Below are 25480 nucleotides of genomic sequence, written 5' to 3' on the forward strand. Positions count from 1 at the left end.
CCTACTGCAGAGGCCTCTGAGTCCAGGTGTCGGACGCGGGCCCGGCGCGGTCCCGGGGATTCATTCATTGTGCAGCTGGCCCTTCAGCACCACAGGGGTTAGAGGCACTGACCCCTTGTGCAGCTGAAGTCACGTGCAGCTGAAGTCACGTACAGCCTCTGACTCCCCAGAACTTAACTACTAATAGCCCGTTGACCAGTGGCCCTACCGAGAGCAGTCAGTGAGCAGGTATTTCATGTGCTGTGGTGCGTACCATCTACTGTGTTCCTCTAATAGAGTAAGTGAGGGAAAATGTGGTATTCAGAAAGGCACAGGCAGGAGGAAATACGGCTGCTATTCATTAAGCAGAAGCGGATCTTTATTAAGCAGAAGTGAATTGTCACCCAGGCCTTCATCCTCACTGTCCGCATGCTGACTGGGGCTGGGGGGAAGAGGAGGAACAGGAGGGGCTGGCCTTGCTGTCTCAGGGCAGCAGAGGCAGGAGAGAGCGAGGAGGTGGAAGAGGAGGCAGGCATGCTCAGTATAATTTTTATTGAAAAAAATCCACGTATAAGTGGATCCTCATAGTTCAAACCCACATTGTTCAAGGGTGAACTGTAGTCTTCCAAGGAACAAACGTTAGTCTTTTGGTGATGGACAGAAAGAGCAGAGCATTGTAAAGTACGTGCATTGACATCAGAACGCTGACAAAGGGGCTACTGGCCCTTGGGTCCAGGTGCCATTTACAGAGGAGAAAGTGAGACCTGGGCAGGGGTAGGGGCAGTTTAGGGGCTGGACTTCCATCACACAGCAGGTGGGGGCAGAGGCCATACAGAAGCACCTGGGTTCCCGAGGTCCCACAGCGACAGCACGCCATTTGGAACCCAGCCTGACGACGAGCACACTGAGGTTTCTGGACTCTGTTTCACAGGATGGGGCAAGCCCACTGGAGCGCCGTGCATCTGGGCCTGGGGCCGCAGCTGGGCTGGGTGCAGGGATAGGGGCAGGAGAGGGAGCAAGTCCCTATCAGCCGCAGAGACTCTGACTCAGACCATGAGGCTGGGGATGAGGGCGCCCAGGGAGGTGGAGCCCCTGGAGAGAGGAACTTCTTCCCGAGGAAGGAAGGGAGAGCAGATGTTCCTGCCGATGTACAAACCCGCCAGTAACTTTTCAGTGATGCCTGGGAATAGGCCGGGCAAGGCTGCACTTGGAAAGGGGGCAGGGGAGGAGCTCTGTACTCAGTTCCACCATGCACTGAGGCACTCGCTCTGTCCTGCATGGATCCGCAGCCACCCACGCTCCTGCCCCAGACCTGGGCTGGTGCCCACTGGAGGAGGCAGCCAGCATCCGCACTGGTGGGCTCTTCTGTGAGGACCTGCCAAACTGCATTTCCCACTCATCACAGCACAGGCCCCGAGAAAGTTCCGGAAAAAATATCCTCAGGGGCTGTCCCAGAGGTGTCTCAGGGCTGTGAATAAAGCAAGCTGCCTGAACCAGTGTTTCTCAACTATTCCTACCAGGCTGAGGCCTTGAAAACTCCTGACCTGCAGGGAACGGTCTGCCCGGCGCAGGGACTTGACTGGTAACTCCCAAGCATCCACCCACCTGCCTGCCCTCCACGACAGCAGGGGGACCCTGGCGCAAGCTCAAGGTTCACGCCAACCAGGTGACCACCAGGAAAGCCAAGCCTTGGGCAAGCAGCGAAGGAGCACACGGCAAATCCGCGCCTCCTCCATCCCCGGCTCTTGGGAGCCTGTGCCACAGCCGGAGCTCTGCAGGGGCCACAGGTGGGCCGAGTGCACGACGCTTTCCACTTCGGGCACCTCTGTCGGACACCCAGCTCTAAACCACATGTGAAAACGGAAACGAAGTGCGTGGCCACACGCAGAACGGTGCCACTCCAAGCACCTCCTCATCACATACGTGGCGTGTCACGGACTAACAACAAGCAGGCAGACAATGGGGGGAGGGCATGTCTGTTGGGGATGGAGGGGGTACTGACACTTTGGATGCTACAGGGAGGCCTCGAGCGACGTGTAACTGTGGGAAAGCAAGGTTCAGCTGGGAACACTGCCAGGGTCCCCTCATCTCAGGGTGTAACCAGGCAGGAAGGACGGAGTGGGGAGTTTGACAGGTTGGGTGGAGACCTGGGGTTTACCCTGGGGTGGAGCAGGGCGAGGTCAGTGACAGGGCGGAGGACCAGGACTGGGGCAGCTGGCCGTCCAGGGCAGGGATGGCTGGAGCACGGCAGGGTGAGCGCTGTGAGGCGCAGGGAGGGGCGGGCACTGGGGAGCAGCTCTGAATGGGAGCAGCAGCAGCTGACCCCTTAGATTTGGAAATAGTGCCAAGGAAATACAGGACTCTGAAACTCTGGCATAAAATACCCACGAAGTTATCTCAAATCGGGTTTGAGCAGTGGCAGTGCAACAGGTGAGGTGGGGCTGGCCTAGAGCCCCTCAGGACACAGACCCTGGGTCCCGCCTTTGGCTGGGGGGGGGGCGGGGGCAGCACGCAGCAGGGCACAGGGTCACAGCCTGGGTCCAGCTCGAGTCTCCTCCCTGAGGGAGGCCCCGGTGCAGATGTGGTGTAGGTGGAAACCACCCAGCATTGGGCAAGACACCCAGGCGACATTGGCCGGGGGCTGAGAGGCCAAACAGCTGTGACGCCCCACACCCAGCCCAGCGACTCTGGCCCCCTCGGCCCCATGAGACCAGCCACACAGGCCAGTTGGCCACTCCACTGGCATCAAAGCAAAGAACACACTGAGTGACAGGCGGCACAGAGCTGCAAAGGGTTAAAGGTCAGCGGTCTCAGCTTCCCCCACACACCTAGGCCCTAGGACCCTGCCATGTGCTGTGTGTCCAACACCAATTAATAAGAAAGTGAGTGTGCATTCCTATAACTGGGTTTCCAGGCGAGTACAAAACTCAGCAAAAAATTTGCCTGGTACCTCCATCCAAAAATGTCTACGTCGCTGTGGCAACGTGCCCCAGCCGACGGCTCTGACCTCTGCCGGGCAGAGTCACCCAGCCTCGCACAGCCACTGACAGCACCGCTGCCTCCCCTCCGCGCTGGAAGACCCTCAAGTCTCCCAAGGGAGTAAGAGGAAGCACCAGCACCACGGGGAGCCGCGTTTTGAAGGCTAGTGGCAAAGACACACACAGGCAACGTAGGCAAGGTTTGGCACCTTTCGGGGGTGGAAGAAAACTGAACAAAATGATTCAATGTTTTGAGTTTTTCAAGAATCTATCAACAGAAATTTCTAGTTTCATCCTTGATTTATGGAGTAGGATCTTCTCATTTCTGCCTCAAAACTACATTGTTCCTGGCAATGTGGTTTCAGTTTACGTGAACGCAGCTCAGCTGAAAATAAACAGAATTTTAGGAAAAAGGAGCAGGAGGCACTTGTTTTTGGGAACAGAGGCCAGTGTCAGAGACCGAGTCCAAGCTGGGTTCCTTTGAGCGCCTCCTGGCTGTGGGCATGGCCGAGGCCCTTCACCAGGCAGCCAGGCCCGCAGCGCCCAGCAATCCACAAGGCAGCACCAGTGCCAGAGAGAGAAATGACACCAAACTCCCAAGTTTCACTCAAAGGAAAATTACTGCCCGTTGGTAATGTCAGCCTTGGGGGTGAGGAATGTTCCCTGGACATTTACTTCTCGTTAATACATTTATTGGGCAGTTCAGTTCCACATTCGTGAACCTCATCTCAGAGTCTAAAAGCTGTGTACTCTGAGGGACCCCCGGCAGGGGGCCCTTTCGTGAGGAAAGGCTCTTTTGAGTCCTCGGTGCTCTAAGGAATGTGTCTGGAAGAAGCCCCGTCTACCCCAAGGCCACCTCGCGTGGTCACAGCTCGCCCTGCACCTGCTGCAGTAGCGGGACGGCGGAGGCTGCTCGGACGCTGTCCCAGGCGTGCAGAAGTCGCAGGCGCAGGTGTACACCCTCTCCCGCTCCCGTCCCCACCAAGAACCCTAAGCTGGGCAGTGGACCCAGGAGGGACAGGAAGGAGGTAGAAGGCAAGCATGGCGGGGGGTCCTCCCAGAGCGGAGCTGCTCCGCTGGCGACACCGTGGGACTGGGATCCTGCGGGCTTCCCGGGACTGGGGTGCCCTTCCATACCTCGCTTTGTCTGTGCTCTAGCTGAGCAAGCATGCAAGCTGGTCCTGCCCACCAGCCCAGTTCTCCTGAATAAAAACAAAAGCAAAGCCGGTCCCTGTTCTCCTCCCTCCTAGGTTGACCAGTTCAGCCTGAGGGAACCATCGCCACGGTGCTATCAATTTTCTGAACAAAAGATGGCGAGAAATCCTTCCCCCCAGTTCCTGTCATGTCTTCAGAAAGCACCTGCAAGCGCATCTCACCCCAGCTGGCTGTGCTAGGTAGAGCTACCCACCCCACAAAGACACCCAGGTCCCAATCCCTGGGCCCTGTGGTATGACTTTACATGGGCAAAGGGACCTCACAGATGTGGCTCAACTGATCACCCTCACATGGTGAGATGACCCTGGATGGCCAGGTGGGCCCAGTGTCATCACGGGGGTCTTTAAAAGCAGAGGCTCCTCCCAGCCGCAGAGGGTCGGGGAGATGGGATGTACAAAGGACTCACCTGGCCACTGCTGGCTTTGAAGACGGATGGGGCCAGGAGGCAGGGGATGCGGGTGGCCTCTAGAAGCTGGAAAAGGCAAGAAAACGAATTTTCCCCTGGAGCCTCCAGAAGGACCAACCCTGCCTTGCTTTCAGCCCACTGAGACCCAGGATGGGCTTCTGCCCTCCGGTAAAGCCATGGGGTCTGCGGTCGTTTGTTAGGGCAGCCACAGGAGCCTCCAGCCAGGTCCCCAAAGGGCTCTTTATTAAAACATCAAATTCCCAAACAGCAAAAACAACAGAAACAAAAGGCCTAGCAGTCTGTGCCTTCAGGGCGGGCTGGCAGCTGCAAGGAGAGCAACCACTCTTTTCCATTAGAAAGAGTTTGCACTGTAGGAGTTTTTAAAAGCCAAAACAAAAATTGGAGGAGAAAAAAAATGAACCGTCCTCTGACTTGTGTTCCCCTGGTGGCCACTGGGCTCTAGCTGCTTCCCAGGGCCTCCTAACAGCCTGAGGGCCATGGCCCTCAGAAGCTGAAGGTGGGGTCCTGGCTGTCTCCTTCCCAGCCGGAGGAGTGCCCTGGGGGCAAGAGAGGCAGCATCCCCACCCGCATGCAGGTACCAGGCTCCCATCTAGCACTGCCAGCCATGGGGGCCTCCACAGGAGTCTCTGTGTCTGGAAAAAGCATCATTGTTTTTTAAGGGAGGAAGGCATGTCCAGGAGGGGTCCCCAGGCCTCCTCAGTGAGTGCCACGTGGTACCACACAGGCACCCAGCCTGGCGATGCCCTCTCCTCGGCAAACCCGAGTGGAGGAAAGTCAAGGGGACACATGGCCAACCCAGTTCTGGCCTGGACACCTGGCTGCTTCCTACGAGCATCTGTCCACGGGAGGCAGGTGAGCTGTTTTGCTCATTCAAGGCCCACTCACTTCCTGAACCCTAAGTGAATGGGCACATCTGTCCTCCAAACAAAAGCCACTCGCCCAGTTCCATGATGCCACCACTGCTTCCAAGGGTGCTAAGGGAGATGAAGCCACTGTCCCTGACCACAGGTAACCACAGAGCAAGAAAGGTGCAATGGACGCACAGGGCGGTGGGAGCGCTGCCATGGAGGCAGGCCCCGCTGTGGACACACACCTGCCTCACCATCCACCACCTCGCTGTCTACCCCCTCCACTCTCCCCCTGCTCCCCTGCACCTCTCAAGCCCCCGATACCTCCTGCCCCAGCCTCGCGCTCTGTTGCCTCTGAAGAGAGACCCCCGACCCTGGTCCCCCAGGGTCACGAACACGAGTTCCAGGGCAGCAACAAGGTCTATGCCTTTGTTCCTCACAAAAGCCTCAGTACCTCTTTCTTCAAATCTTACATGTACATTAAGTGTTTCGCTCATTTCTGAAAAACTTATCAAGACAAAATCAACATAGAAACATTTGAAAGTCACGACTTTTCAAATGCATTCCCAGTTGAGAACATTTTCTACTTTTATTTCCATTTACCACTTGGGTATGCCTACCTTCATTGTTATTGTAAAGCTGCAAAGTTAGATTCTGAGGTTTCCGACACTGTAATTCTTCCAGTGTAATGAGCTGCATAGATCGTCTGAAAAGTCATGTCACTGGCAATGCTGGCAGGAACATCATCACTGTCAGGATGCCATGACGTGCCTTCCACAGCCAGAGGACGGCAGAACCGTCTCGGAAACCAGCAACACGGTTTCCCAAGTCTCATTAAGAACAGCTGTGATCTGATCTTAAACTCATCTATCAAGGGATCTTTTAAAACGTAAAGTGATTACAAAACCAACACAGGAGCTTGTGCACAGAAGGCGAGATGAGAAATGACCACGGTCACCCCACCGAGGGGCTGAGGGTCCTGGCTGGGAGGGGACTCACTTTCTCTATGGACCTGGTGGATTGTTTCATATTTTTGCCATATGTGGATTTCATAATGAAACACTGAATTCCTATTAACTAAGCAAGGACGCCAAGCCGGGCCATGTGGGAGGGCAGGGAGGACCACGACAACACAACTCCTCCTTCCGGGACCAGCACCCAGGCCAGGGCAGAAAGCGTCCATGTCGGGGGAGGGGAGGGCCAAGAGGTGAGAGCCGAGGCACTGGGCCTGGAAACAAGGGAACCGGGGTCGGGGCAGATACTGAAGGGCAGTGCCGTGAAACGCGCAGAAATGAAGGCACGGTGCACCCTGAGAACAGTCATGCAGAAGGCGGCGGTGCGCCCTCCGTGTGGCTGCGCTGCTGCAGGCTGAAGGCACCTCCATGCACTGCGCAGCCTCTTAAAACACATGGGAGGCTGAGATACAATCTGTTGATTTGGACTTGATTTTAAATTGGTAAAGAGTAAAACTCAGGGGTCAGATCTTAAATGCGAAGCAGCAAAAATGAGGTCGTGCCAGGGTCCCCGCAGAATGCTGCACACCCCAAGATAAGTGCCCTGGATCCGCGCAGTCGATCCTGCTGCTGGGAGGACGGAGCCCTGCGACGAAAGGAACCCCAAGTCTGATGCAGGCCTTCAGGGGTAGAGCAAGCTGGGCTGAATTCCCACTTGGTGCCCAACAATGAACGTTCAATGCCTTCTTCCCTCTCCCTGCCGGCTTTATGTCTGGAGCCCGGCCCCGGTCTGAGGCATTTCCGAACCGGCTCTGGAATGCAGAAACCGCTCACGGGAACGGACAGTGTCCTGGCTCCCAGGCTCCAGTGACGCCGGCCTGCGGCTGAACTTCAAGCGGACTTCCCAAAGGGCAGCACCTCATCATCTCGAGGGAGGCTTGGGGACAGGGCTGGAGACACGTGCTACTTTCCCAGCTCCATTCAGAGGGTTTTCCCCTGAACATTTCCGAAACCGAGCCAGCTGTTTTCAGATAAAAGAAAGTGGCAGAAGGTAGGAATGGGAGCAGCCGACTGAGGGAATCCCGGCCTAAAAGCACTGCATTTTGAGCACACACATCTGGTTTCCTCTATCTACTGGGAATGCAGAAATTCTGTGTAATACGTAACTGAGATCATGCTAAACTGGTGTAACTCTGAGGTCAATGCAAGAAGCCCAAGGACTTCTCAGTACTATTCAGATACAAAATCCTGAATCTAACCAAGAATCCACTCAGGCGCAACGCAAAACAAACCAAAGAACCCCACCCCCCATGCGCTTAAAGGATCCACTCTGAACACTGCTGAAGTGTGTGGACAGAAACGAGGATGAAACCGCTAATCCACAGGGGTGCTGGAAAAGCCAGGAAGTCCTTTGTGTTTGTCATTCAGCTTTGAATCCAACTTGTTAAGGTATGAGGGAAACCTAGATGTTCATTTCAAAAGTAGCTTCCTCATACTAGAAAAATGAGGTGCTCAGGCTGGGCGCGGTGGCTCATGCCTGTAATCCCAGCACTTTGGGAGGCCGAGGTGGGTGGATCCCCTGAGGTTGGGAGTTCGAGACCAGCCTGACCAACATGGAGAAACCCCATCTCTACTAAATATACAAAATCAGCCAGGCGTGGAGGCACGTGTCTGTAATCCCAGCTACTAGGGAGGCTGAGGCAGGAGAATTGCTTGAACCCGGGAGGCAGAGGTGGCAGTGAGCTGAGATCGCGCCATTGCACTCCAGCCTGGGCAACAAGAGCAAAAATTCTGTCTCAAAAAAAAAAAAAGAAAAAGAAAAAGAAAAGACAAAAACAACCAAGGTGCTCAGAGAAAGAGGCTCATCCCAGTGATGCCCCCAACTGGCCTAAAATCTTTCTCCTATGTCCCTACAGCAAATGCCAAAAGGCCACATCATCATTCTTAAGCCTTTAAACCCACTGATGGGAATACTAATACGTGTCCTTAAATTCCACTTCTAAGGCTTTTCACAAACCAAATCCCCCATTAGTGGATGGTCAGAAACAGCACACACGGCAGGCCAGCGCAGGCAAACGCAGACACCCGTTCCTCCTCCAGAACAAGAAACAGCACACAGAGGCTTCTTGCAGACCTCAGGGTTTAAGTCAGCTGATCCAGCGTTTTAGAAAATCATCCTTCAGGCCAAAAAGGCTAAGTTTCAAAGCTAACAGGCTAACAGCTATAAGCCAGATTTACAGCCCAGAGCGATGGCAAGATGCCCCAGGGGACCCCACAGTCACACAAAGGTGCCTCCTGGCAAACGGCACACACAGTAGTCCCCATACACGGCAGTCCCCACGCGGCACAGCAGCCCCCACGCACGGCAGTCTCCACGGTGCTCCGCAGCTGGCTCCAGCGGTTCAGCATGAACCTCAAGCATAGCCTTGGTAGAAGGCAAAACAAAGGCTAAAAACTCAAAGGAAGGGAAGTGGAAGCCTGCGGGTGCTTGCCGCCCACCCCAACCTTCCGGCAGGGCGGTGCTCCTGGGAGTGACCTTAAACATGCGTGTGTCTTGGGGTCTTCTGACTGACTGGGGCAGGGTGGGGGACACTAAGAACACAACCAAAGTCAACCCCGAGGCCTGTGGCACTCCCCATGGACCACAGGTCTCTGGCTTCTGGATGGTGAGAGGGAGGGTGGGTGGGCAGGGGATGAGGAAGAGTGGGAAGAAAGTAAGGATGTATCTGCATGACGCGTGCACAAGCCTCCCATCGCCATGGTGTTGCTCAGGCATCCCCAGGAAAGGGAGAGGGGCAGGTCAGGGAGCCCGGCCGGGCTGCCATCCAATTTCACATCTCGAGGGCTGAGAGGCCAGCCCAGAGCTGACGGTGAGAAGAGCCTCTCCCTCCCCACAGAGAGAGGCCACCTCCGTGTGCCTCCACGCACCCTCCAGATGGCACCGTTCTCATGGCTCTGGTCATTTCTTTAACTTGGAAAACTTACTGTACAGCACAAAAAATACGTTTGAAGCCACTGTGATAGGGCAAAAGAACGAACTTCTAAAAACACGTGACCCAGCATTCCCGCTAAGCTCACTTCAGTCGGAAGCCTCCGCACAGGACCGCTCGCGTGTCCAATGTCAGCTGCTCTCCCTCCTAATTGTGATGGAAAAACACGGCTTTTAAACAGAGGGTGGGCCAGCCTTCCCAATCTCAGCCCCACACTGCCCATCCGAGTGGAGGAATGACAAGCAGGCCAGACCAGGCTAGGCTGGGGAGACCCAGAGAGACGCCTCGTCAGGTGGGCTCTGCCCGGAGGGCAATGCATGGTGGTCTCTGCACACACTTCAAACTGTGTCATGCTTAGAAACACACGGCCTCGCCACTTGTGCCGACAGGTGGTCGCTATGCACTGGTGGCCAACAGCACCTCTGTACACTTCTCACACGAGCCGCTCACACGTCAGCACCTTCGGCCGCAGCAGACCATCCCTCACTTGGGTAAGTCAGAGCACCCACCATCTGCAGAGGAAGGCCCAGAGACGGACGGCTGGGCCAAGCCAGTCTCACCACACGCTACACAGAGAACCCCGCCATGTGCCAACCTCAGCCCTCCTGGGGTGTGTGTGTGCAGGTCTGGGGGCTGAATGTGAGCCTTCCCCACCAGGCTATGGCTCCAGGTGACTCCACCCCAATGGCAGGTCTCAAGTGCACCTGACCTAGGCGCATTCAGCGGGGTGTCCATGACCGTGCGGTCTCACACAGGGAGCAGAGGAGGGGGCCTGGCGTGTGTCACATCTGACAGTGAGGTTGGTAGGGCCCCGACGGGACGCAAGGAGTAGCACACGTCTCTGACGGGAAGCCCCAAAGCACCCAGAACCTCACCAAACTCACATCTTCCTGCAAAAAGCTTCATCTGTGTTGTTGGGCCAGGGCTCAGCAGGAACGTGGGGCCGTGGCGAGGCAGCGGCCATCATTCTGCCGAAGATGGTACGGGGGTGGGGAGGGTCCTGTGGCCTGAACCATGTCCCTTGAAAAGCAACTCTCAAGAACTTCTGGTACCTGTGAACTTGGGCTTAACTGAAAACGGACTCTGCAGACGTGAGTTACGGTAAGGCCACGCTGGGCTCAGGTGGGCCCTACCCCAGTGACAGGGGCCTTATGAGAAGAGGCAGATCTGAACACAGAGAAGCAGAGAAGGGGCAGAGATTGGAGCCGTGTGGCCTCAAGCCCAGAACAGCAAGCACTGCTTGGGAAGGGCATGCCCCCTCGCCACAGCTTCATACACCTCCTCCACCCTACCCCGCCCCACCCACCGCCCCGCCCTTACAGCAGAGCCTCCAGAAGCAGGCCCTACCCACACCTCCTGACATGGGGCTTCTGGAATTGTGAGGGAATGGACTTCTGTCATTTCTAAGCCCTGGGGTGGGGCTCACAGCCCAGGCCCAGTCTGCCCACTTTCAGGTCCTCAGCGGGAATGCGGTAACCCCACGCCCCTTGGCCACCTGGTCTTCTGTTGCCAAGGCTTCTGGTCTATGGCTTCCTGAGAACATCCTGAGGGCCCCCTCCTCCCACGTGTGGCTCCCCGCAGCAAGCTCAGAGGGGAGTGCCCCCTGCCCTCATAAAGGGGGATCTGAAGACCTCCCAGCTGCCTCTAGACACCCTCTCCCACTCCTCCCTTGCAGGGCGGGAGCAGGTCTACGGGAAGCACAGCTGAAGCAGCTTGACGCTGCCATGGATCCTAATAAAAGAGCTGCTAACATTCAGAAACAACGAGCACAGATAGCTTAAAAAGCCAAACTTAAAAAGGCATGGTGACTCACGCCTGTAATCCCGGCGCTTTGGGAGGCCAAGGCTGGCAAATCACTGGAGGTCAGGATTTCGAGACCAGCCTGGCCAACATGGCAACACCCCGTCTCTACTAAAAAAAAAAAAAAAAAAAATTAGCTGGGCATGGTGGTGTGTGCCTGTGATCCCAGCTACTTGGAGGACGAGGCAGGAGAATCGCTTAAACCTGGAAGGCAGAGGTTGCAGTGAGCCTAGATTGTGCCACTGGCCTGGGTGACAGAGAGAGACTCTGTCTCGAAAAACAATCAAAAGGCCGGGCGCGGTGGCTCAAGCCTGTAATCCCAGCACTTTGGGAGGCCGAGACGGGCGGATCACGAGGTCAGGAGATCGAGACCATCCTGGCTAACACGGTGAAACCCCGTCTCTATTAAGAAATACAAAAAAAAAACTAGCCGGGCGAGGTGGCGGGCACCTGTAGTCCCAGCTACTCGGGAGGCTGAGGCAGGAGAATGGTGTGAACCCAGGAGGCGGAGCTTGCAGTGAGCTGAGATCCGGCCACTGCACTCCAGCCTGGGCGACAGAGCAAGACTCCGTCTCAAAAAAAAAAAAAAAAAAAAAAGAAAAACAATCAAAAGCCAAACTCCAATTTCCAACTCAGAAGAACCTGCCCTTTCTTCAGAAGGACTGCTAAGTAGCCTGACCCAGCTGTGGAGGACTGAGACATCCGTCCCTTACATGCAAGGGGCTGTGGCGTTCACCCAACTCAGCACAGGCAAGGGCAGCTCTGAGGTTTGGGCCCCAACCCACCCTCTGGGAAGGAGTGTAGCCTCGGGGCACCCTCTCTATCTGAGGCAAAATCCCAGAAAACGCCACATTTAGGCAAGAGCTACGGTGAGAGACACATGGAAACTGAATAGCCAAACATGTTTTCAGGCCTGAATCCCCTTTCTGCACGCACAGCAAGGTGCTCCACCCCAGCATCTCAGCAACCTTGAGGCCTGCAGGTGATGCACCGTGGGAGCAGCATGTGATCAACACTGTGTGTACAAAGGTCCCCAGGACCGCGCCATCCTCGTGGCCCGACAGAGCAGGATTCACGTCGGTTCTCCTGGAACCATCAGAACTCTGGCTGCCCAAGGACGCATGTCACACGTGTGGCTGATAAACCTCTCCTTTCACAGGACTCGGCAGGGAAGCCAGGCAGAGCCTTCTGCCCCACAGCGAGGGGCTCCCTCTGGCATCTCACCGAGTGCCTGCCTGGGGTCTAAGCTGCTCCCCAGGCCCCGGGTGTGGAGGAGACACAGACAGAGGCCCTACCACAGGTATGCACAGCGCCCCAGGGCTGGTTGAGAAAATACATGTGGGCCCATGACCCCTTCCCCTTCCCCTTCCTCTTCCTGCCGGGGCTCCTGTGCTCATGCACCTGTGGGAGCGCTCGGTTTTGGATGACGTGGTTCTCCCGGCTGCAGTCATGGCTACCTGCGAGAATCTCACAGGCCAATCTCCAGGGAGGTGTCCAGGCTCTGCAGCGGGTTTAACGCACCACCTCCCGTTTTCCGCAGAAACCCCAAGCTGCATCCTCAGCCCCGCAGGCGGAGAGCGCTGGCCTCCCTTCCTGTCAGAATTCCATGTGGTGTCTTCAGACACTCACGTTGGGAAAGAAAAGCTTGGTTTAAATGTGACAATTGCTCATCTTTACTCAGTTTGTTCTTGGCAAGTAATTTTGAGGTCAGCAAGTGGCCATTATCAAATCAATACCAAGAGTCAGAAACCCCTGCAAATGTTTTTCAGGTTAAAAATATTTCTCCAAACTTTCTCCACGTGAAAAACACCTAAGCAGCAACAATGACAGCTCAGCCAAGAGCAGGCGCCTCTGGGAGGAGCTGGCAGGGAAGTGGCTGCGCCCGTGACCTGCGTCCGGATGGTGCTGCTTTCAAGCCATTACTTTCTTACACTTGCATGAAAAACAAGAAACCAAAAGGAACTCTCCATGAGAAAGACGGGGTGGGGAGCAGACTTCATCATGGTGATTCCAGTCAGAAACAGCCACGGTCCAGAGAGAGCTCAAGCTAAAGCAGTCACCCACGGACACACCTGAACTGAGCTTATTTTGTAAAATGCCGTAGTGAAGACTGTAATCACTCATACTGCAACCAAGGCGTTGGCTTTCTCGTCCCACACAGAACTGTGAGGGGAATTCCTGCAGGTGATGCCAGCCATGAGCTGCCCTCCACAAACACCCCGGACGCTGCCCTGGCCCCGCAGGCCCTGGCTGAGCGAGGCTCATGTCCTCCCTCGACAGGAAGGAGAGTGTCGGCCGGCCTTCCCTGCTCTCCTCGCGCTGTGGCCCACAAACCCACCGCCTGCTGCCTGACCCTGAGGGCATCGACACAGGGAGGGCGCAGCGCTTCCCTCCTCAGTCTTCAGATGACAGGAAAGAGAGTAGGACGCCGACTGCACAGTCACGGTGCCCCGCATCCTGCAGCAGCAAGGCCCTGGGCTCGGCAGGGTCACACAGCGACAGCAGCATGGCCCCGAGCAGGGCTTCAGAGCGGGGCGGACCAGGCCTGGGGCTCTCACCCCTGCCGTCCACTCCCATGCGGTCCCAGCACTGACCCAAACATGCCAGGCTCCTCTGCCAAGTGAGCACACTGAGCACCTCGTGAGCTGGGTGAGGAAAGCCTTGGGAGTTAACATGGGGCTGTTAGGGCTGCTGACCACATCGCAAGGCCAGCATTTGGGCCAGTGTGAGACCTGCGGGGCCTCACCCAGGAGGCAGGTGTGAAGGAGACCTGCAGTTGCCCCACACAGGCCCTGATAGTGGAAGCCTGGGGAAGGTGGGGAGCAAGTGCTCACATGTAAAAGGGAATCTTAGACATGTGAGTCGGGCGGGCACAGCCCTGCATGGACAACACGGCCCTCTGGTGTGTGTCCTGCTGGGCACCAGGCCTAGAGTCCACCGTGGACAACACGGCCCTCTGGTGTGTGTCCTGCTGGGCACCAGGCCTAGAGTCCACCGTGGACAGCACGGCCCTCTGGTGTGTGTCCTGCTGGGTGCCAGGCCTAGAGTCCACCGACCAGCTGCAGTCTCCGATCACATCCTAACAGCTCAGTTGTCAGCCCTATGGATGCACTGCTCAGCCTAACATGAGCAGGTGCAGGGACCACAGTGGGTTTGCTAGGAGGACCCAGGTGCTGGGTGGTTGGCATGGAGGTTATCCTGTGATGTTATTAATAGCTCCGATTTGGGGCCAGGTGCAGTGGCTCATGCCTGTGATTCCGACTCTTTGGGAGGCCGAGGTAGGCGGATCACTTGAGGTTAGGAGTTCGAGACCAGCCTGGCCAACGTGGTGAAAATCCGTCTCTACTAAACATGCAAAAATTAGCCAGGCATGGCCGGGCGCAGTGGCTCACGCCTGTAATCCCAGCACTTTGGGAGGCTCAGGTGGGTAAATCACGAGGTCAGGAGATCAAGACCATCCTGGCTAACATGGTGAAACCCCATCTCTACTAAAAATACAAAAAAATTAGCTGGGCGTGGTGGTGGGCACCTGTAGTCCCAGACACTCAGGAGGCTAAAGCAGGAGAATGGCAGGGCCTGCAGTGAGCCAAGATTGCACCACTGCACTCTAGCCTGGGTGACAGAGCGAGACTCTATCTCCAAAAAAAAAAATTAGCCAGGTGTGGTGGCAGGCACCTGTAATCACAACTACTCAGGAGGCTGAGGAAGGAGAGTCACTTGAACCTGGGAGGTGGAGGTTGCAGCGAGCCAAGATCATGCTACTGCACTCCAGCCTGGGTGACAGAGCGAGACTCTATCTCAAACAAGCAAGCAAACAAAAAAGCTCCAATTCTGCCAGTGGGGAAACGGAGTCCCGTTAATGGGGCTAACTTATGTGCCCAAGATTGGAGAGCTGGCGAGAACAAAGCAGAAGAGGCTTCGAGTGCAGTTCTCCCCAGCCTCCCCCAGACCAGCCCATCGCGCACGCTGCCTGTGGCAGCCAGAGCCGTTCCCTGTCCAGGACAGAAACCTTAGGAAAAGGGGAAGAATGGCAACAGAGCGACACATGTCTCTAAGAAACTTCAAAAGCTTCACTGGACCTTAAAAAAAGATTTCCCTGTAAAACAGCGAGGAGAATTATTTAGCCAAAACCCTGCTACTTCAGCTTGTGTGATGAAAGGAACGTGGCTTCGAGGCTGTGACTCTACTTCTGTTCTGTTCCTGGCCGCCCACCTGCTCATCACTCACGTTTCCCTGTGGCTGTACTCCAGTGACCCTGGCGGCACTGCTGGGAGCTCAGGTCCAGCAGAACGTCTTCCCGGGAGCCAGATTCAGACTCGCCAACCAGTTTCCCTGCTAAGCGGACTTTTCAGGAGCCCAGCTTTCTCCTCCCTACAGCAGCAGCCCTTCCTCAACAACCCAGGTGCTGCGTCTCCTTCACTCTCAGAACCTACTGAGGACCAGGTATGGCCTCCTGAGGTTTCCGTGCTTCTGGCTTCGTCACACCCGCCTTGCCTCCCTCAGCTGCATCCCTACTCTTCTTAAGGTCATGCTCTGCCACCAGCAGGAGCACGGTCCTCAGCACTGCGGTACAGGGGTTCTGACCAGGCAACATCGCTGATCCACACCGGGCGTGAGGGATACCACTGCAGGAGCAGCTGCCAAAAGCAGGAGCAGCGGCTCAGGGGCCGACCAGGAGGGAGAAGGAAAAGCCGGCAGGGGCCCCTTTATGGGCTTTTCGTTGATCTCACTTTGGGAGTCAACGTAAACAATGCCCTGAACGTTATAAATAAGAGATTGTCTACACATGAAAATAATTCCTGGGTTATTTTTCTACCCTTGATGCATATTTTATGTCCAGAGCTAATTATGCAATGCAGCCAAGAGCAGCCATGGGTCCAAGCTGCTTCTTCATCACAGCCTCCCAGTCCCATGGTCTTGGATACCACAGGCTCCCTGCAAACCCCGGGCAGGACACACGTTTCATCTGGGGCTGCGACTCCTTAGAGAAAATGGAAACAACGATGGTGGTGGGTTTTATTAAAACTTTGCCAAGTTCCCCTGTACTGCCTATGTGAGAGGAAACAGCCCGTCCAGTGGTCAGAGTAAAGAGGAATCCCTCTGAGGCTCTGGTCTGTGGATCAGAAAAGGCCCCTGTGCTAGAGTCGCTTAGGAAGCCACAGCACTGCCGTGGAGCTGGACCCTGCTGCGGACCAAGCCACACTTCTACACCTAAGGCCTTACAGGGCCCAAGGGGGAGCTCGGTCGACGAAGGCGCCTGACATCAGCACGTCCCGGCCCTGCCTGCCGTCCTCCTTGGGCCCACCCGCGTGAAACCCGACAAATCACAAGCTCCCGTTTGAGGAAGAAAAGGATCTTTGTTCGCACTGTCCTTCAGTTTCCCAAAGACCAGTGAATGAAAAAACATAAGCTTCTCTTTCAGGCATCTCAACACACTCTTAGCACCAGCTTTAACGTTTTAACCAGGCACCGGCACAGTCCTGCATCTACAATTTCTAGATGAAAGATTCCTCGTAAATACACAATGAATTTAACAGCCACTCAGCGGTTCACTCTCAGAGTGAAAAAAAGGTAGGAAATTATATTACGCTTGAACCCTTTCTTCCCCTGTGTAACTCCGCCGTTTCATAGTTTAAGGGGACAGGAGTGTGACTTCAATCAGGCTCCCTGGCCCACAACAAGCCTCGGCGCCCTGGCTTGTCAGAACACAGGCGACCACTCGCTGCCCCGCACCGAACTGTCCAGAAAGCGCTCCCTGCGTGCCCCGCACCTCCTCACTGCGGGCATCCGGCCAGCACCACTCGCCCTGGCGTCCAGGGTGCGGGGACAGGGCCAGCGCGAGTCACTGCACGCCCCTGCTGCCCAGACGCCCCACCCCACCCAGACGCCCTCGCCATCTCTCTTACTTGTCAGACGTCAGATTGTCTCGCACAGTGCCACGACTCCCCTTCTGGGATGTAAGAATCAGGACCCAAACACTGCCAACACGAAGGGTGTGAAGAACATTCTTCCAATTTTACACAACGTGGGCCAGAGTGCGTGCATTTTGCAAGAGGGAAAAGCCGGGGCCTAAACAGAATCAGCATAAAGCGACCTGAGGGGTGTTTTCCACTCCTTGTTTCTGGATTCTGACAACGTGAACATGTGGAGGGGACCCCAAGAGTCTCCAGGGCATCCCCCTGGAGAAGGCCACCATCCTTCCTCCAGAGGCCAGGAATCCTGGTGCAGCAGTAACGCCCGGGTTTCCTTTCGTCAGCAGCTGTTCTGGTAGCCTTCCAGCAGATAATTCTTGGGGCAAAAGGGTCCTTTACACACCCATTAGCTGCCCTGCACAGAGGCACCCACAGCAACAGGCGCGCCAGGCAAGCTCTTGGGTACTGGCCTGCACCTCACATTGAAGCGTCCCACACCAGCTGCGTGAAGTCGCTAAACCCCCACAACGCGGCAGGCCTGCCCACCAGAAAAGGCAGACACGGTTCAACAACGGTGACAGAAAAGTCTCAGAACACCCAAAGAATCACCAAAACCACCTTATTCAGAAAAACTTCTCACATTTGGATCCTACCAAAAGGATATGTAAAATTATTCAGAAGTCACACTTTTTCTGCTTATTGAGTTAGAGCTTTAAATCAGTACTGTTCTGTATGTTTTCATGATTAAAGATCTGGTGAACATAAGCCATAGTTTTAAATGGCTCAAACGAGAGTATTTCCAAATATTTTGTATTCATTCACTCGACGATCACTCAGCACTGCCAATTACACCACACCGGGTATGAGGAGGAACAGAAATGGATACTGCCAAGTACACCACACTGGGCATGAGGAGGAACAGAAATGGATAAAATTTGTGTTTTACATTATTTAAACTCTTTTACTTAATCTTTTAAAAATATATCTGAAAATGGCAAAATTGATCAAAAACAATCTTCGAATCATCACGCCTGCCACCACTTCTGATGTCACAGAGTCTGATGTGGGGCTAAACAAAAGGGCCAGGGGGGTGCAGGGGCCAGCGTGAAGCGTGGCCAGAGCAGTGGGAGCATCTCAGGGATTGTGATAAAGACACTTCCACTTCAGCTAACAGCGAGCCCTTCAAAGGCACCATTGTTTCAACTGAGTAAAACACTGAAAATGTACATTTCAGTCATCATTTCATCTATGTTCTCTCTCTAAAAAAAAAAAAAAAAAAAGAGGGAGAGCGAGAATACGCTTCCCAGCCAAACACTTTGTCCAGCTTGTCCTGGGCCCTTGCCTGACTTAAAGATTCTTCTATGCTGCAACCACAGACAGTGTCCCAAGAAATTCAACAGGACAAAAATGATAGCCCTCAGAATAGTACACCTATTTCACTGACTAGTCGTCACTCAAGCCTGAAACTACCTTCCTTGCTGCTTGCCAAAACAGACCAAGAAGCTAAGGAGCAGAGAGTCCCTGGAGTTCCGCAGCCACTCCACACTCTCAGAACATTCTGCTGCATACGACAAGCCTGTTATGGGGCCACAAGGACCCCTTCAGTGTCAGAGCCACAGGCAGGAGACACCACGGTCTCCCTTTGTAAGTCAGGGTCCCGCCTCCCCAGACAGGGCAAGGAACCTGAAGAGCCGGCTGTTCAGGTGGGCCTGAGCCCCCCAGCAAGGCAGCAGGAGGCATGCGGGCAGCTCCACACCTTTCCTAGGCGGTTTCTTGGGACTAGTCAACACCAAACTCACTCCACTTCTGACCTTTTATGGTTTAAATTACATTTTCCACCATTTCTGGTAGGGAAGGGTTTTCCATAAGAGATTAATTCCCTGAACCACTGAGAGTCTCCAAGATTTCTGCCTGTGTTTTGGCATGCGATGCAGGAATGTATTTTCTTGATGGGAGCATTTTTATTAAAAGTGACACAGGGTGTGTGTCTAGGAAAGCAAGATGATCCTCCCTCTGTGACAAACCATTTAGAGTGGCCTAAAGCCTCCTAGAAATACAAGAGGCCATTTTTCAGCTATAGATAAAGACACCCTGCACACTCACACTCCTCCTCCTCACTCTCTCCAAAAAAATCCTACACGTAAAATGTTGGACATTTCCCATGTCTTCTAATCTTTTTCCCAGCTGGGTCTAGAAGGCCTTATTTCATGGAAAAAGATTCTGAAAGCCTCTGAAACTTACTCTTAAGCAAAGTATCAGGAGAAACACAAATGCCAAAGATGGGAGAGAAGGTGAAAAGCTTCAGGGTCACCAAATCTGCTGTCAGCTGAGCCCTAGTCAAGTCATCACACATGTACGCAGTGGGAAGGCCCTGGATCTGTCACTGCTTTGCTAACTATGTATGTGTCATGTGTACGTACACACATTCGATTATTCAGGGGTGTGTGTGGGGAGGGGGTGGGTGGGTGTACACATTAGAGATGGGTTTACCAGAACATACACAAAATACCTCCTAGCTTTTCCAGGGATTTCACATTGTTTAGCCTATAAACGTATATAAGCTCTCTTTGTGCAAATCTTAGATAACATTAGCTAGATAACATTAGCTATATCTGTTTAAAAAAAAAAAAAAAAGGCAAAAGAGGGCAAAAAAAAATCCCAGTATTAAAATACACATGTACTAGAAACAGTACTAAATAATGTCATGATTCACGATCTAAGCAGCATGATTAATACTCAAGCCTTGAAAAGTTTCCCATGTGACTGAAAATCTTCCAAATACAGAGAAAGAATTGACCCAGATTTGAACATCTCAATAGATATAATATCCCCTAGGAACAGCGTTTGGTACTAACTGTGCAAAACATACTGCACATTGGATTCAATCTGCAGAATCCAAATTCAACACTGTGAAGTTTTATCCTGAAGCAACACTGAGGACCTTCCATTTCTATCACACCTAAGCCACTACTCAAGGCCCACATAGTAAGGCCAGAAGCCATGCCCACTGACCCTCCATAAAAATTCCTGAGCTGGGCAAAGGAGGCACTGTCATTTTAATCTCAACAGGGAGAGGGTGAGAGGCCAAAAACAAGACAGATTAGAACACAACTCAGGATAATCAGGAAATTAACTTGACTCCTTGACAGTGCTGGTGCTGTTGATGGCTGTGATAGCCCTGGGAGTGGTGGTGGTGGCAGAGGTAAGGGCAATGGAGAGGGTGACAGGGACGATGGCGGCAGAGGTCACGCTTGTGAAAGATGAGTTGTTGTTGGTAGTGGTGGTGAGGATGAGGCACATAATGGCAGAAAGAAAGGAAGGAAGATGGATAAAGGATGGAGATGACAGTAGTGTGGTAGAAGGAAAGGGGAAGGATGGAGGAATGGAGGAAGGATGGATGGATGGATGGAGGAAACAGGGATGGATGGAAGGCAGCGGTCAGCCAGGGGCGACCGCTGGCGGTGACGAGACGACAGCGGTGATAAAGTGGCGGTTGCCAGGCGGCTGCAGGATGATGGAGACGACAGCGGCGGAGATGCAGTGGCTCGTTAGGCGACCGTACAAGGGATGACGCTTGCTGGAGACCACTGCGGCGGATGGCAGTGGCTGGCTGCGGCTGTGCTGGCGGGATGGAGACGACAGTGAAGGAGTGGTGGTGGTGGCTGCCAGGCGGAAGCCGGCGGATGACGGAGGATGGCAGTGGCAGAGGTGAAGGGCCAGTGATGATGATGCAGATGACAGTGGGAAGGTGGTAGTGGAAGGAAGAAGGAAGGAAGATGGATGGATGACAGTGGGGAAGGGAAAGGGAGCATGGATGGAGGAAGGAATGGAATGGATAATGGTGAGGATGATGGAGATGACAGTGGTGGAGGTGGTAGAGGTGGTTGTGTTGGCAGTGGTGGTAGGTGGAGGTGATGATGATGGTAGAGCTCTGGGGGAACTGCAGGCAATGTTCAGGAATCATGACAGTTGAGTTCCGGATGTATCCCTGACTTTAACTCCCTGAACGGTCCTGGAAAAGCTCCTGTCTACTGTCCTCATCTCCAAAGTAAGAGTAGCACTCAACCTAGTCACTGAACTGAATCTCATTTCTCTTCAGAAATACATGACAGGTAAAGATATAGGAGAAAGCAAGTCTCCAACTTCAGAGAGGGGCCCCTGAGTTAATGCAGGCAGAGCGCTACCTTGTGACAATGCTTTAGAAGGTATATTTCAGCTTTCTAAGGATAACTTGGATATGCCAGAGAATGTCCATATGCTGCCATTTGAGCTGAAGTGAGCTCTGATGTATCTTTCTTGTGTTTTGTTTTGATTTTCTTTGGTAACAATTTAGTAGTAACTAGAACAACACATACACCAGCATCTGTCCAGGAATGGGTGCCTGTCCTTGGCTGTTAGAGTGCCCAGTGAGAAAAACTCCAGATACGGTGCTCCAAGAGGTATTTGAGGTCAGCTAGTAGCAGCTACCAATTCCAGAAACACACTGATTTGGAGTATTATTTCTTGGTCATGTGAGGAAATGTTTAGGTCTTCACTTTATTTTCTTAAACTCCTCAAATAAATGCGATGAATGGAAATCAAACGATACCTCAGAAATTGTATAAACCTGGAATTTTTAAATCTAGATTTTTTAATGTAGGAAACAAAGCTCTAAGTCTATTTAGCAGTTATTATTTAATGATGCATAATTATAAAAATGTACTTATCTGCCGAGCTGCCCCCAACAAAGCACACAATTAATAAATCAAGAGAAATCCTGAATTTCTCTCCGTGGATTTTTATGCCAGGTGGGTGGGCTGCTGTCTTCCTGAGATCACAACACTGGAGGTGACAGAACAGCCCCACAACCTGCAACTGTGGCAGGGAAAGGCACCCTGAGAGAGGGAAGCGTGGCTCACCGAATCAGTGTCTGCGTGGGAACACATCGCCTTCGGCACTGCAGCAGTGCCTGGGAATGGCCGCACTTCCCGTGTGCCTACTGTGCGTGGGGCACCGAGGCCGAGCCCCAGGGAGGCATGGGCTCCTGCAAAGCCCATGATTTCTACACGCTCACTGCGTGCTGGGCACGGATCCTGCCCTTAAGGGGCTCCACGTCTACACATGTAGGGCAGTGACAGGCCCTGAAAGGTGCCGCATCCCACCCATGCCCTACAGGCCGCCCCACACCTCAGTCTTTTCAAATTCAAGATTCTGGCATGGATATTTTGCCCCATCCCTCAAGGGAAGCGCAGTTTCCACAGAGGTTCGAGGGGTCTGCAGCCTCAGCCCCAAACCACCAGGGAGTCCCCGTCCTGGGAGCCTTGATCTCATGCTGTGAGGCCCCCCAACTACGCGGGGGCTGCAGTTGACAGTCTGGCTGTGGCAGCAAGAGATCACGGGAGCAAGAGTGACTGCTCAACTGGCTGTGCAGGACAACACCCTCGTGTTTAGTGTTCTATAGAGTTCTGGGATGTCTGCAACCTACCAGCAAGCAGTTGAAAAGCAGCAGGTTGGGTGTGGTGGCTCATACCCATAATCCCAGCATTTTGGGGGGCCGAGGCAGGCGGATCGCTTGAGCTCAGGAGTTCGAGACCAGCCTGTGCAACAGGGCAAAACCCCGTCTCTATAAAATAAAAAAATTAGCAGATCGTGGTGGTGCGCACCTGTAGTCCCAGCTACTCGGGAGGCTGAGGTGGGAGGACTGCTTGAACCTGGAGGCAGAGACTGCAGTGAGCCGTGATTGCGCCACTGCACTCCAGTCTTGACAACAGAGACTCTGTCTCCAAAAATAAAAAATTAAAATTAAAATTAAAAAACAGCAAATACACACTTATCCAAATGATGGGTTTCTGAGTGCAGATGCTCTTACACAATCTCGGCTCACTCGTGCCTGGAGACTCCTGTGGCTGCAACACCACTTAGGCCGCTGGCAGTTCAAGATGCTCAACACAACCATTAACAAGTGTGTGTCTTAAAGAGGCACAGCTATTAGTTTAAAAACCATCTTGTCAGGCTAGGCGTGGTGGCTCATGCCTGTAACCCCAGAACTTTGGGAGGCCAAGGCAGGCGGATCCCTTAAGCCAGGAGTTCGAGACCATCCTGGGCAACATGGCAAAATCCTGTCTCTACAAAAAATACAAAAATCAGCTAGGTGTGGTAGCACGAGCCTGTGGTCCCAGCCACTGGGAGGCTGAGGTGGGAGGATCGTCTAAGTCCGGGAGGCAGAGACTACAGTGAGCCAAGATCACACCAGTGCACTCCAGCCTGGGGAACGGGGTGAGACTAATGTCTCATCGATTAGATGGATGGATGGATGGATGGATGGATAGATAGATAGATACACAGATAGATGCAGACAGACAGACAGCATCTTGGCTCTGTTTAGCTGCATCTGTCCCTGTTAATCTTCGCTGACATGTCAGGAACAAGATCGGAGGACAAGGATTCCCACCCTTGTGAACATGACTGAAAAGCTCACCAGCCGGCCACACCCACACACCAGCTCTTTCCTGAAGAGGGTTCTTAACTGGAAGAATATCGTACTATACTCCAATTAGAACAACACATTTCCTATACTGTATGCAATCTAAATCCCCAAGAAAACAATTATCTGTAAAGAAATCAGACGGAGGAGGAAACGCTTTTCCTTCTGGCACACTGAAACGCGTTAGAGATGTATGGTGTTCATTGGATGCCGTGTGGCTAGGGTGGTGTGTCACTGAGCGTGTGGCCACAGCATTCTCCATTCTCGGAGTGCCTGAGCCCAGCCATCTCCCCCGTGACTCCACCTGGAAAACCCTATGAACAGCTGTGGTGTTTATGAGAGATACTGGTTTTGTCCCTGGTTCCTGGCCCGTAACTCCCACAGCCCTGGTTCGTCTCTTGTTACGATGCCAGGTGTGTGGGCCTCAGGGGCAGGCTCTCACCTTCTCTCACCCTCCTTTCACTCTTAACGATCCTCTGCTTGCTGACTGTGGGTCTTAAGACCCTCCCATGAGAGGGTCCCGCCCTAGACCCTGGGGAAGGAATGCTGATGTCACGAAGTTTCCATAAAAACCTAAGGCGGCGGGGTTCGGCGAGCTTCCAGGCAGCTGAACACGGGGCAGGTCCTGGAGGGTGGTGCCCAGGGAGGGCCTGGAAGCTCCATACCCCTTCCCCCATACCTCGCCTGACACATCTCCACATCTATAGCCTATGCAGTATCCTTTATGATAATAAACACAGTAAATAAAAGTGCTTCCCTGAGCTCTGCAAGCCACTCCAGCAAATTAATCAAACCCAAAGACGGGTCGTGGGAAGCCCAACCTGAAGCAGGTCGGCCAGGAGTATCCCGAGGCCTGAACTTGCGACTGGTGTGGTTGGGGACAGTCCCGGGGCCTGAGTCCTCGACCAGAGGGATCCGACGCTCTCTCCATGTCGGAACTGAATTAGAGGACACCCAGCTGGTGTCCACTGCTTGCTGTGTCCAGAAAAAAATCCATGTTTGATCCCTGTAGTCTTTTTGTGTGTTGACGATGGTCACAGTGTGAGAGCAGAGGAAAGACGTGGTCCGCAGAGCTTTCCCGACATGAGGGTCCAGTGTGCCGCACAGTCTCAAAGACCCCGCACCCCACACCTGACGAAGACACTGACTTCAGCGCCTTCAATTTTGAGGTCAGAAACTGTGCTGAGCCCCGATTCAATACCCAGAACACTGTTGGAAACCACCTCCTTTCTTTAATCTGTGTGAGCGCTGATTCAATGCCGAGACAACTGTTAGAATCGATGTCCTTTCTTCTGGCCCCTTCTTTCCTCCATTACTGAAATCCAACCTCCCATATGGTGTCTGCGCTTTATTTAATTCTACAATTGTGCTGCAATCTCCTCAATGAGACAGATTAGTTATTTCTCCAAATGATTAGATACTTCTGGAAAATTATTTTTAGTTGGCTAAGTCTTCGATCACATCAAATTAATCAGAGCCATAGCAAATGTACCTCTTGCTATTTAAACTCTGATAACTGACTATCCCCTATATGATATACCAAAATTCTGCTCATATTTCACTGTCCAAATTGAAAAACTGTTTTGACAAAGTCACGGCCAGCTGCTGAAGCAACACGAGTCAGAGGACCCGACCCAGCAGGCCTTGGTGGTCTTTGAGCAGGCCCTGCGTGTCCCATTACCCATCAGCTTTCCTGCCTTCCCCAGGGGACAGCCCCCTAAGTCCCAGCATTTGCTTCGGCCAAGCCCTTGCGGACCCTGTTAATCAGGGTTAAATTTAGACAGAATCTTCAAAATTTGTTCACAACAGTACATAGTCAGAACAGCGTAAAAAGAAAGCACAGTCACACCCAACATTTGGGTGCATTACTGCCAAGTACACCACACATAGGAAGGAGCCCACTATGTACTGCGTC

The 25480-nt window shown here is 53.5% G+C and overlaps 1 protein-coding gene across 23 annotated transcripts in view; it reads right to left on the reverse strand.

Moving 5' to 3' along the window:
- The window catches only part of BANP (BTG3 associated nuclear protein), a 128299-nt gene that overhangs the window by 6842 nt on the left and 95977 nt on the right, over positions 1 to 25480 (reverse strand). For 19 of the 23 annotated variants that reach the window (XM_021932276.2, XM_021932272.2, XM_021932274.2 and 16 more), the window contains one exon: positions 4579 to 4644. The exons of the other annotated variants lie outside the window; for them this stretch is intronic. In XM_021932276.2, the coding sequence (XP_021787968.1) occupies positions 4579 to 4644 (66 nt within the window). The remainder of the gene's footprint in view (positions 1 to 4578; positions 4645 to 25480) is intronic. 23 annotated transcript variants of the gene reach the window in all.

The sequence above is a fragment of the Papio anubis genome, chromosome 18 (assembly GCF_008728515.1).
Source record: "Papio anubis isolate 15944 chromosome 18, Panubis1.0, whole genome shotgun sequence".
NCBI classification, from domain to species: Eukaryota; Metazoa; Chordata; class Mammalia; order Primates; family Cercopithecidae; genus Papio; species Papio anubis.